Here is a 14,278-nt window from a genome sequence, read left to right on the forward strand (position 1 = left end):
CAATAAAGCAGAACTGTGGACCAGTCATTCTCTCAGATCAAATCATCAGCATTTGGTAAAGCTGGTTAAAATATCAACTATGATTTTTTTGGTATTACCATGCACTTTTAGCTCTGTTAAAACAACCAAGATGACATTCCCCACAACTAGTCAAAACACTAAGAAGCTGATTTCCAAAGTTCTATGTAAGAACACTGTTTCACAGATCAACCTGTTTCATGAAACTCCAAACCAAATTCAGCAACTTGGAGGTTCAGATTGAAAACAACTTCTGAACCTTTTCATGTGTCCATCACCACTGTAATCTCCCTACGTATTTATGAATATTAGACACTTTCACAGCTGTATGGAGGACATACATATGAGTTAGCTTTAATTAACTAAAATTCTGCTCTGAAAATCCCCCAATGACAAGAGGATGATGACATGGCTGGAGATTTCTGCAATTCATATTTCTAAGGCTTTGAAAATTTCATTAATTGACTGATCCTTTTTTTTTTTGGGGGTTGTTTTTTTTTTTTTTGTTTTGTTTTTTTTGTTTTTTTTTTTTTGTTTTTTTTTTTTTTTTTTGTTTGTTTTTTTTGGTTTTTTTTGGTTAAGAGGGAGCAGAGGCAACACCTGCCACACTCACCTGCAGTGTCCCTTCTAAACACTTTACAGAATGGCTATGATGTAGATTCAGGCGAAAGCCACTTTCCTGTTGGTTAGTTTCAAGGTTCTATGGCAACAGTTGACAATTAGAGATGAACCCTGGTGGGAAACAATGAGGGATAAATCATAGCACAGACAAATCCCTCACCTGTGATGTGTTGGCAGAGGAATTACTATTTGCTTGCTGCTGATGAATTTGTGCAAGCTGCTGTTTCTGCATTAGTGCCAGTTGCTGTTGATGTTGCTGGTATTGTTCGGCTGTAAATGCTGAACAAAATATAAAACGAGAAAATACTATATCAAAATATGTAGGAGTTGTGTATATAAACACATATACTTTATAAACCTAAACCCCCACCCCCAAGAATTACCACAACAAGTTCCTAAGAGCCTTAATGCACCTTTATGTCAAAGAGGCTGACATCTTCCTAGAAATTTTTGTCCAAACACCTTTTCTTTTTGTTTGTTTAGTATACAGGCTTTAACTGAATTCAGCTCAAGAGACTAAAAGGGGAGAAGGAGAAAGGAACCAAAACTCAATCAGCCCCACCAAAAACTCTTTAAAAACAGATTAAAAAGAATAATTAGGTAGAAATGGCACCACTGTTTTAACCTTGTGAAACTACAGTATCGGCATTATTAGTGAAATAGATTTCTATGCCAAACTTGGCAACTGCACTGCGCCCCTCACTGACAGCATTCTGAAGGCAGCAAGGGCCTACAACTCAGATTTATGTTTCAATTGAAAACATTCAGTTGGGCATGCTAACAACTCTGCAGGCTATTGCTGTACAGTATCTTTTTTGTTTGTAACTACACAAGTACAAGTAACTCCATCAATACCAAATTTCACAGAACTACACCCTTCTCTCTAAAATTTTTTAAATGTGACTCAGTAGTCAGTGCATCACCAGTCAGGCAGAGTTTTATCTATTTAACCCATAGGTATAAAACTCATGAAGGATAATTCATACAGATTGACAAGGGGATGCCCAATGGTGCAGCAGAATCACTATTTCATTGACTAACTCCAGTGCAAGCATTTTTTAGTTTACTTTTCTAAAACAAAATGAAGTCTCAGTTTCCAATTTACAAACAGAATCAATGCTAGAATTTGAATGCCCTTGCAAAATATATACCTTTCAGATTTCCCTTCAATTTTGTATTCAGATACAAATTTGGGTACAAATTCAGATACATATTTGGGTACAAATGTTCCCAAATATGTGCTTTAAATAGTAGTCATATTTCAAAAATGTACTGGAAGTCACACTTCTGGGGAAGTTCACAACTGCTTGGCAACAAATCACACTTAAATCCTATTCACAAATTGAAATTTTTAAGAATCTTTTGTTAATCTACTCCTTCAGGCTTGCTTGCCTGAAGAAAGCACGTTTGCATCAAAACCATAATAATGTCCTGCTTCTGGATACAACAGGATTCTGAAGACTAACTATACCTCATGTATAAACTTGAATAACAAGTCAGTATAAATGGCTGCAGTATTTGGAAACATCACAGCACACACTGCTGAGCATGCATTTTCCTGGTGCATTTGTCTTTTTTTTGGTGTTCAAATATTGTCCAAACTACTTCTAGTAAGTATTAGAAATTGCACTGAAATGATGAGCAGCAGTTTCCTATTTGAACACTTGAAGCTATAAAATTTTACTCAGCTGTTACATTCACATTACCTTTTTGCATAACATCTTTGAGCAAGTAAGGATGTAGCACTTATTTATATTGCCATAAGCAACAAGTTACTTACAATTACTTCTACAGTAAAATAACACTGCAATATTTTAAACTTATTTCTAGGAGAGTATCTTAAAAGTAGTAACCTCACTCATAACTGTCCTTACTAAAAAAACCAAAACCAAAACAAACCACAAAACAAACCAAAAATCCCCAAACCAAACAAACCAGAATTCATTGATCAAATACTCAAGGAGATGGCTGTTTAATTTATACAAAAAATACAATTTACAACTCCTTTAGATTTTTTAAAGCTGCCATCCAACACAAGTTAGAGCAAGAAAGCTTTAGCCCACAAAGATTAACAGGTAGAAAGCTGAGCAGCAGTAACAGAGAGAGGAAAATGGATGTACTCTTCTGGTACTGAGAGATATGTAATATATTGCTTTTTCAAACCCTAAAATTTAGACTCAACATGCATTTAGCCAACGTAGTGCTAATGACATTGAAGGTTCCATTTATTTACTTATGGTATGATTTATCAGGGTGTCCTGTGCAGGGACAGTTGTTGGACTTGATGATACTGATGAGTCCCTTCGAACTCAGTAGATTCTATGAACAAGCAATATATTGTTTTTTCAAACCCTAAAATTTAGACGTGTCCTGTGCAGGGACAGTTGTTGGATTTGATGATACTGATGAGTCCCTTCGAACTCAGTAGATTCTATGAACAAGGTATTTTATTCTGTAGTATAGCACTGTAAATATATTGCTTAGGAATTGCTTAAGTGATGTAAATAAAAACAACACACAGAATGACAAAGAAGAAAAGGTCAAAAAAGGATATGCTGTACCACCATCTTTGACTATGATTAAAACTTCCACCATTCATAACCACCTTACTTGTGCCTATTTAAATGAAATTAGTAGTTCATTTCAGTTTTCAATTCCTGAAAACTGAAAAGTATATTTAAGATTCTAGCTATAAAAGAGAGCTGAGGTAAATGCAGTCACCTGTGTTGGTTTAACCACCTCCAAAATACTGCTTTCTTTTGCAACAGCAGCAAATGAAGCTTATAGAGATGAGCTATGTTTGTTTAGGAAAGACTGTGCTAAACAATGGCTGGAAGCACTCTCTTCTTTCCAGAAGTGACATTTTGAAAAGCTGTATTTTTGAAATTGTACATCAGTTATTTTCTTTTTAACAGCCTGGGACCCTTAGAGCTGTATGCTTCTCACCACTCTGGAAAGCTGTACAGCTGTCAAATGACACAAGTGACAGAAGAACCCCACTACCACCATCACCCTCATCTATATTCCAACTGCTCTGCCTCCATTTAAAAATAGTACCTGGAAAATACACTCAAGAACAACTAATTTCAGTTTTCTTTCAATTTAGGTTAAACACTTAGCAATGTTTGTGCTGCTTCCCTTATTAAAAAATGAAAGTCTAACAGATATTTCAAAATACTATTTACAACACTACCAGAGGTTTACTGTGAAATTCTAAATCAGTTGCATCCAGGTTAAAAAGGCAATACTGCTCAGAAAGAGTTGCTGCAATCTACAGCCTCCTAAAATAATCTGATTGATATTCCTTCTCCATTCCATAGACAGAGATGCTAATGTACCAGAACAGGCTATAGATTGCTGTTACACATGCCAGGTCTTCCCTCTCCATGCTACAGAAACACTACATTGAAGGTTTCAATGAGAACATTACTACTACCATGACCTATCCAAATCAAAATTTCTTCTGGAGACCTGCAAACTAGGACAGCATTATTTCATTCCTCTTCTGTTAAAAGCCATCATGTATTTTGCTTACACTATCACCAGGTTTCTTCCTCTCCTGTTCTCAGACTACAGTCCACATTAGATTTAAGTGAAATACACATATTGATTGTGAGATATAAGTTGCTTCTGAAAAATGCCATTCCCATGCATGTAAAAACCCATTTGTATGTACTTCACATGAAAGTACTTTCACCTATTTAACCTTACATATTCATTTCCTGTGGCACCCAAGTGTGACTGGAGTTGGGGAAACCACATATGCTCAGCACAGTGAAGTCACAGGTGTACTGACTGTACACCTCTACATCTGCAGGTACAGTCCTGAGCTTCTCAAAGAACAAGTCTAAGTTCAGCTACCTTTTTTTAAAAGAATCAATTCAAACAGAATGTGTTCCTGCACAAAAACATAGCTGCTACTAATGTGTTAGGTGGCTTGCAGAGAATACTTTCTGCTTGTTGCAATGTAGCTTTGTTGCAACTGGATGGGTGCCAAACTCAGCATCTTGTTAACACCAGTTCACCTAAAAAAAACCAGTGAGTATCCCTAAAAACTTCCTTTCAAAAATTTTATTCTCGCTTCTCATTTTTATTATAAAAAATGATAAAGGACACAGCTGAAAACCTTTCATGTGTGTCAAAAGAAAAATGGTACATGGAGAAGAAGTAGAAAAAATGAATGTTATTCTCTTTTTGTCAGACACTGCTTATTATCTGCCTGGAAAAAAATGAGTAGGCAAGCAGCAAGCCCAGACCTTTTCTGAACACTTAAATCAGTAACCACATTTCTGGTAACTGAGGAGAGTATTGCTGTACAACACTACACAAAGTTACAGATTCCTGACATTACCAGAGACCTTCAAGGCTTTAAATAACATTAGTAAAGCAACAGAAAGCCACATAACAGCTTGAAGTTTAAAAAGGGGACAAAACATAACATTCAAGGTTTAAAGATGACATATGAGATTTTAAAGCAGGCTGTTGTTTCAGCAGCCCCAAACAAGGATGCAGTGCTTACAGACTCTTCTCAAGCAGCATGCTCCAACCTCAGCTGGTTCCATCACACAGTAATGACTATTTAATAGTGCAGGATTTACCAAATTAAACCATGACAAAACACCCAGTTTCATTCACTACACAGAATCACTACACAGTGATGCATAAAGGGGGAAATCTCAACCACCACTACTAACACACCGTAAGCAAGAATATCACCGTTTCAGAGTATCTCAACTGTCTTTCACAGCCAACAGCTGTATCTTGCCAGAAAACTTCTACATACTTTCCAAGACACCTTCAGTAATTTATGCAAGTCACTTGACTCCTTTTCTAACCTTAAACACAAGGAACCTTTAAGCACAATTCTATCTGAAGCTGCAAGTCACTTGACTCAAGTTAACCTTCTTTTCTAACCTTAAACACAAGGAACCTTTAAGCACAATTCTATCTGAAGTTATTCACATCTCAAAACTTACCAGAAAATGGGCAACTCTTTACCAAGAGACTTGGCTATACAAATGCCTCTTGTTTGTTTACAGCACACTGTATCAAGTGGTAACATTTCAGCTGAGACAACCTTCAGATTCAAAGTCAGTACATGATGTTATGCTGTTATCCTCTCCATTTAACAGCTTGGGACAACACACAAATATTCTGCAACTGTACTGGTGCTGTATTTTGGCAGCAAGGAAATGTTTTTGGGCTTACAGACTGGAAAAGGAATGGAAAGTAGAAGAAAAAACTCCAGGAGCTTTCAGCTTGGAGTACAAGGAACAAAACCCTGTGATACTGACTGACAGGATAAATGACTCAGTATCCCCTTAGTGACAGCTACAAATCCTGTTTTATTAAAATCTGAGCTATTTCACACTGCACTAAGAATGTGTTTTCCTATAATCACTTTTATGAGTATTTGTACTCTTTGGGAGAATGACATATCTATTTTTTGCTTGAAGTAAGCCACTGAATATCAATTTTCAATTGCATGATTCGGTTTACATATCAACCAAATTCTGTGGGACGGTGATACTCAGCAGGTATTGCTTTTCAGACCACAGAGTAACAGTGATACTGTCAATGGACTTGTCAAAAATCCATAGTCTGCAGCAGTTCTACACTGCAATACAAATATTCTAACAGTGCTCAATGATTGTACACAGCATTTAACATGTCCTAACCTTACAATGCTGTAGCTTACATTTAGCTTCTTTGAAAACTCAAGTTCTTCCCAGAAGTGGCCAAAGCCAGTGACGAGTGAGTGTCTGTGGGGGCTGGCCGCGCCATCTGTACGAACAGATGGGCCTTTGTATGATCAACAGCCACAGCTTCTGCTCCCGACTACTGCTGCAAGTTTTACTGTGAGGCCACTCACTTGTTACTTTGCTTCCCTCAAGAAGGAAAATACACACTCTTTTTAAGTTGACAACAATAACCAGTTTTCTAAAAAACCCCAGGGAGCATACCCCCGAAAGAAGAAAACGCATGTGTAAGCTCCTGATCCCTCTACTGGCATTCTTTTCCATTTCTGGGATGGAAGATCTCACTAGATTTACCAGGCAAACTGAGCAAGCTTTGTGGAGTAAACACAATGACCTAGCTAGGTAAACTTTTTACTCCTTTAATAAAGTTTTAAAAAATTTTAATATTGAGAGACTCAAACAGCATAATTAAACCTTTTGACAAGTGTTTCAGTCCTGTTAAACATCTCAAAAATTAGATACTTAAATTACAGTAGCTTAAAAGCTGTTTCATAACAAGTTAAGTATCTGTCCTCAAGAGCAGAAATGATATTTCAGTGGGAAATATATTTCAGTGGGAAAACTGAAACATTAAGACTACATTAGGTTCAAACAACTTCTCTAATCCATTCAGAGAATACTAGATTCTGTGATCCTTCCAGTGGAGGTGATAACCATTAAAAAGGCAGTTTTGATCAGAAGAAAGTTCACTTAACTAAAGCTTCCAAACTTTTTCAGAAATTCAATAAACTAGTAAACTGCTAAAGTGTGTGGAAAGATATCATGTGACAGTGATTCCTAAGGGAAATATATGAGAGCATCACATCCCTGCTTTTTAAGACAACAGTTAGTGGTTACTAATGCCAAGTGCATGCAAAGCAAACATCAATCACAATGCGAAGTAATCCAGAACATCACATTCTTAAATCTCTATCTTATGAGAGATGTTATCTGGCTTACTCTGCCTGGTTAAAGATTTTCTACTGTATAGCAAATTCTCACCAGTGAATTCAGAAGATTGGAGAGACTTAGAGCCATCAGTGTGATTTAGTATTTGATGCACCAGGCCCAAAGATGTTTCACTTTCTGAAAAGAAGTTCAAGATCGGTTTTACTTAAACATGGCATTATTACATGCACTGAGAACATGAATCATTATGTCCTTGATTATTACTACAACAGCTTTTTATTTCAGCTCAACAGAATTTAAGGGTGAAACTCCTAACATCAGAACTGGAGAAATTATACACTAGATAAAATGTCTATATATGCACTCCCTACTTGGTAGCACAAGACAGACAGAAAATAATTAATAAGGATTTTTTACTAGCCATTGAGTGAAAGCTAGAAACCTTCCTATGCACTTTTATTCGTCTGCTCATTATTCTTAAAATGAGTTTCCACCAAAAATGTCACATGCCAGTTCGGGTACACACAGTTTCCTGCAGTTACAAATGTGACCATCCTTGCATGGGATGCAAAGTGTAACAGTTCCACAAGCCCAGAGAGCCTCAACTTTGGAGCGAAGTTTTACTCCAACTGAATTGAAAGTGAATGAGAAGATCTAGTAAGACTACAAAGTCTTGAAGTCTCTTGAAGTGCTCAGGTGTTTCAAAAAGTATTTCTCTTCTGCATCCAGTCACATTTCCCACATTAACAAAGCTTTTGCTTTTAATATTTCCTCCTTCAACTAAGTTTAGGATGGGCTATAAACATCTGTTACTCTTGAGGCCATTGCTTTTCAAATAGGATCTCAACAGCTCAGTCACAGATGGGCCAAGACTATTAAATTCCAAAGATAACTGGAAGTGGCCGTTACAAATTTCAGTATTTTTCATCACCAAGTTTATCCTGTAATGTGAAAGAAGCATTTCAAAAAGGGGAAAACAGTAACACAGAGCAGTGTTGAGAATACTACAGATACAAGGGTTAAATAAAAACATCTAAACACAGCCAGTGATGGCATGAAAGCCATGGACAAGTCCTTCCACATTGCTACAAGGAATTGCCACAAGGGTTGAGAAGCTTCCTCCTGTTTCTTTCTGGGAAAAGGTTATCTAAAATCTGGCATCAGGTATAACACCTTAATGATAACATGAAAAAACAGTACAGAATCACAGAGTGGTTTGGGTTGGAAGGGACATTAAAGATCATCTAGTTCCAAACCCTTTGCCATGGGGAAGGACCATGAGCAGGTTCAAAGCCCCACCCAACCTGGCCTTGAACACTTCCAGGGATGGGGCTTCCACAACTTCTCTGGGTAACCTGTTCCAGTGCCTCACTATCCTCACAGTAAAGAATTTCTTGCTAAGAATTTCTTCTAATCAAAACTTACTCTTTCAGTTTTAATCAATTCCCCCTTGCCCTGTCACTACACACTCTCGTAAAAGTCCCTCCCCATCTTTCTTGTAGGCTCCTTTCAGATACTGGAAGGTCCCAACTAGGTCACCCCAAAGCCTTCTGTCATCTTCTCCAGGCTGAAAAAGTATAGATCCATCAGCCAACATTACATATTTGGGAAATGGAAGCACAGCTCACTGCCCTGGGTAGATCCCCAAGCATGGAAAACTGCCTTTAAAAAGCAGATTAAGAGGCCCAAAAAAACCATGCATGAAATGTTATTTCTATGGAACTCCCACAGTAGAAGTTACCGAACAGCTATGCACAATTTGCCTCACATCACCTAAATGTCCAGTTTACAAGAAAATGCAAGGCATTTGACTGTATTCTGGATACCCACAGCTTTTCATATATAGTATGTATGTTTCATATGCACAATCCCAAACACAAAACCTAACAGTTTTCAGTAAGGCTTCTTCTCTAAGAGTGATTTCTCTACTCAGTTGAGCAGGCTCCAGTCAGTCTCTTTAGTCCTGCCAGCTTTCAGACACTGTTTTCAAAGCGAACCAGCTTCTGGGTGAAGAAGGCAACAGAATGCAAGACAGTTGCCTGCTCTTAGCAGAGCCTGGGAACCAGTGTTCCAGTATTCCTCTAGTGACAGGTATCTCTGCTCTGCTTCCTAAACACAAGGCTGAAGTGGAATGATACATGTGTGCAGCTTAAACTGTCTCTAACTTTTGTTTACAAGATCCAGGCATTCAAAAATGTGAATGCAACATATTTAACAGAATGTCTCCAGCAGAAAGCAGACCCTCTTAAGTGATGGAGGTCAAAGACTGCTATTTGCCTGGCAGAACCAAATCAATCAACAGGTGACACAAACACTTCAGCTCAATACTCATACCTCTGAGTGCACTCCATCTCTGAGGATTATGACTGAGAAACCTGACACTGCCAGCAATACAGGCTCCTTTACTGAAGTAATTCTGTTGCTGAACAAGTTAATTCCCCACAAAAATAATGCTTTAATGTTTCTGCTTCCTTTTTAGTGGTGTTCTGAATAACATGTGTTAAGACCTTTTAATCAGCTCTTCTTGCAAGAAGGTAAAGGGATATTTTTTCATAACTCTCCAGTAAGATCAAAGGAACCACCCTCTACTCAAGTGATGCTACTTAGCCACTTGCTCCTGCTGCCAAAGTCTAGCGTTCAGCACTCCATAAGTGTTCAGGTAACTGGTAAGGGATTTTAACACACCCCTTCTCAGTTTACACACAAAATCTCAATGCAACAACTTCCACAAATCTTTAATACCGAGTACTCTGAAAGCCAGAATCAGAATAAATTGCATTTCTTCAGGATCAAAGGCACTTCAAAAATGTTTATAAAATGCCCAGCTCTCTGATCTTCAGGATGAAAATCAAGGCTCCCTGTAGCCAGAGAATGGTATGTTACAGCACAGCTTTTGTAGCATATCCTCTCATTAACAGAGGACCTGAGACACCATCTCAACCTCATGGCCCTGCTGGCCATGTATAACAAACCCAAGAAAAGTATTTTCCACAGCAGTTGTTCCATGTCAGCAGCATGTCTGCATCAAGCAATGCAGAAAAAGCTCAAGACTTTCCTAGCAGGAAAACAAAAATCACTCATGTGATGGCACATAATAAACATGACCACCACTGTTAGGTCACTATAGAACCCGAGGACGAACATCTTAAAAGCAAGTAATACAGTTTGACCACAACTTACAGTAACAGTGAAAGGATAATATTACTTAAAAATACAGACGTATCAATAAGTGTTTTCTGACAAAAGACCAATTGCCACTTCAGAAACCTAAAAGACAAAGAGAAGCAAACCTAAAACATCCATACCCACAAACTTCCAGCTTTCAAAACAACTACGAAAGAGCAACAGGGAAACCCTACAGGGTTGTTAAGCTGCAATAGTAACTACTACAAAAACATCAGTATGGCTGTTAGATACCTGAGGCTCTTTACAGTATTGGCTACAGAAAGAACAAAGACAGAACTGCAGCCCCACTGACAGGCAGCTCTGAAGAAGTCAGAACCATACACAAGACGTTTGAACACCCCTGTGATCTGTATAGACAAAGTATCTCTCAGAATCCTTTTAGAAAATGGAAAAAAACCTCTAAAACCACACTGGTACCAAGATGGAGCAGATTGTGCTCCTTACAAACCTGAACAGGTGATCAACAAGTACACCACACACATACAGACTTACATAAACCCCAATGTCACAAGAATCACAATTAAGATTATTTATAATTATATGTATAAAATCTACCTGGTTATGTTAATAACAAGTGACTATCCAAAGGCTCTGATAACCAATTTAAAGTATACCTATGAATTCAGACAGCTGTATTTTTTTATTGAAAATACAGCTGTATTTAATTTCTGTATCAAATCCTAGCAAAATTATGAAACTAAACTCCACATTTGTATTTTGCAAAGCTTGGAATACTTCAATGTTTTTCACAGACACTACATGATCTCCACAGAATTCCAAGCACAAATGAATGTATTATACAGGTACTTACACTAGTAGGTATTACTTTCCCACAGGCTTCAGTATGCAACCACACAATTAAAACCTTCTATGGGACTCATCAACGTAAATAATTCCATTTAATTCCTAAATGATGTAGACAAATATTCTTATCATCTATTTCAGGGAAAAAACACTCTAGAAGGATGTGTGTGTGTTTATTTATACAGATACACACACAGACATGAGCTTTAAACTCCATCAGCCGATTTTTCAAGTCTATGTGACTTTCAAATGTAAAGCACTGTCCATGAATACTTTGCAGTGTATTTACAGTCTATTCAACAAACATTAGTTTTGTTTTCACTCTCCTCATCTGGCTGCCCTTTATCACAGTTCAGCCTGGGCACCAGGCAGAGAATGCCCTCATTCACTTCTGGACTTGTTTTACTATTTCAAGCCAGTGAAAAAGCAGAATTTAAACACCAAAAGCCACACTAAGATCACAAACCGTAAGAACCATCAGTTTTAGCCCTAGTACATTTCCAGCAAGAAGAATCATGAAAGAAGAATGGGGCACGGGGGCAAGGACCTGCTTCTAGGACAGCATGGAGAGGAAGCATGAAATAAAGCAGCAAACAACTGCTGCTCACTACCAAAAAGCAGCAAACAACTGCTGCTCACTAACTCTACAAATGCAAGGAGAAAGAATTCTCAGGAAAAAACCTCAAAACACGGTAAGAGGAGGGAAGGCATATAATATAGTGGCAAACAGAAGATTAAAGTTATCTGGCAACCAGAGTAACAGTCTTTAAAGCAAATCACCAAAACAACCCAAAACTAACTTAGTTTATTAGGTATATGCATTTCTGCTCACCACACTCCTACATTATCCAGGTTTTCTGATTGATTTCCAAAGCCATAATTGAAAATGGCAAGGAAAATATGATTCTAGAGACTTCTTACGAAACCATGGTGAACTTCTAAGGTTGTTTTATATAAAATACGACGTCACTTTAACCTTCTATAAAAAGATGACATTTGCAATAAGTAACTCATGAATTTTGATGAGCTGGTAAGTTCCATTCTAACCATATAAATACCAGTCTTCCAGTGAGAAGAAGCAAGAGTGATGCTATCCAATAGTGTTCCAATTAAAAACCACTAACACATCACATTTTTTCAGAGTCAGATCCTCAAATCTGTAATTAGGTTCTATCAGATGTAATCTGCCACTTGCTGACAAGATGTAGAGGTGATTAGTCCAAGAGTTTTGCTAAGCATAAGCAGATGTATCAGTGAGGATGTGCTAGATACTTCTTGGCTGGGAAATAGCATTTAAGTTCATTTAAGTTCAAGTAAGAATTCATAGCATGCTGGGACTCGAAATGCAAATATTTTACCTGAGCATTTCCCATCACTGCCAGACCTTGTACTAGAAAAAATTGGGTACATAATATTTATATTAACATTTCAATTAATGTATTTTTAATTTAAAAAAATCCAAATATTCAGTGAACTTAAACCCTACACAATACTATTGTTTCAATTTTATGTTTCTACAATTGTAATTACATACCACTGTAGCATTTGTATAAATCTCAGATGCAGTACACTACCGTTAGCAAAAAATGCAAATAAATTCAATGAAGCAAAAAAATATACACTTGAAGATATGCTGTTACCCTCAAAATAGACCACAATGTAAAATATGGATGACCTAATGATACTCTGGATTTTCTCATGTAAGTTTAAAACTTCTAGAAGCAAGTTTGTTAAAATAAACATACCAATATGTGCTGAACCACTGCTACTTTTACTTTGTATAGAGGTACTGCATGTCTGGGTCCCGGGTTGTGCTGTGCCTGTTCGATTTAAACCCCTGTATAATTTCCTACAGGAGAGTTCATCATTGTCACTGTCATGTAGGGATGGTGTCCGAGGCCTAAAATGCCGCCATCTACATGATTTGATATTGACTAGTATCTGACTGAGGTCTTTTGAGAAAGATCTGTCCGAGGTATTTGTTTCTGAGGTATTGGCAAATTGACTGATTGAAGAGTGTTGCGATGAGGAAAACCCTTCCAAATCCAGCTGATGAAATGCACTATCGTAGTCCGAATGCGCTCTGTCCAGTAGCACCCTAAAACCAGGAGAACAACACAAGATTAAACAGCGGCAAGAAAACACCAAGGAAGTTGCCAGTTTGATATGTGTGCTTGTGGATGATTAAAGGATAAAAAAAGCTACACAAAAGTGTTCTAGAACAAGCCAACACACACAAACACACTCCCATGACCACCTATTTCACAGTAGTATTTAGGCATATTCTAGCTTCTACTGTCTGAAGAAAAGCTGAGGTACAATATCACATTTTTATTAAAGACACTTCAACACAGAACTAAAACAAAAAGATCTAGAGCATAACACTGCTTAAGTAAAAGGTGATTAATATGCCCTCCTAAAGTAACTTCATTGCCAAAGCCTTACTCCCATATGTACTGACTATACCTTCAACCATCCCAAAACAGTAGGGATGTTACACGTTAACATCCAAATCCCGTTGGAAACCATCCAGTAAGAGCCAGCAGATTTCATTCCAACTTTGCTGATTGGCCAAGCTGGCTTACTAACAATATGTGAAGAGGTGCTAAGCATAAGTTTGAAGTGCAAATCACATCCTTACTTTTAATAAAAATTTAATACAAATGTACTATTTTCTTAAAGACATCACATACTTACACACACAACCATTTATAATTTGTTTTCAGTAAAGATTGTTAAAAGCAAAATGCTGAAATAAATAATTATTTGATATTTTTTACAATGTTTGAAATGTAACAGTTATTATCATTTCTAAGCATCTCTCCCAAAATCACCCAAAACTGCCTAGACTCCGAAAAGCATTTTTTGCAAAATACAATTTTTGGTATCTTGAAATGCTACTATTGGAGGATAGCTATGCAAACAATTTAAAAACAAACCAATCACAACTGAAGATACACATGCATTTTCATGCCAAAAATGGGAGTGCAAGCAATAGAAAA

At 37.3% G+C, this 14,278-nt stretch overlaps 1 protein-coding gene across 3 annotated transcripts in view; it reads right to left on the reverse strand.

Moving 5' to 3' along the window:
• The window catches only part of EPC1 (enhancer of polycomb homolog 1), a 66,378-nt gene that overhangs the window by 3,814 nt on the left and 48,286 nt on the right, over window positions 1-14,278 (reverse strand). Inside the window, exons 11-14 of one of the 3 annotated variants that reach the window (XM_041408347.1) lie at window positions 13,022-13,374; window positions 7,380-7,463; window positions 800-918; window positions 632-718 (exon numbers count right to left, since the gene is read on the reverse strand). In XM_041408347.1, the coding sequence (XP_041264281.1) occupies window positions 632-718; window positions 800-918; window positions 7,380-7,463; window positions 13,022-13,374 (643 nt within the window). Of the gene's footprint in view, window positions 1-631; window positions 751-799; window positions 919-7,379; window positions 7,464-13,021; window positions 13,375-14,278 lie in introns of all 3 variants that reach the window. The other 2 variants (XR_005952956.1, XR_005952957.1) reach the window with 2 other exon arrangements.

Source organism: Onychostruthus taczanowskii, unplaced genomic scaffold (genome assembly GCF_017590055.1).
Source record: "Onychostruthus taczanowskii isolate IOZ18803 unplaced genomic scaffold, ASM1759005v1 scaffold3, whole genome shotgun sequence".
NCBI lineage: Eukaryota > Metazoa > Chordata > Aves > Passeriformes > Passeridae > Onychostruthus > Onychostruthus taczanowskii.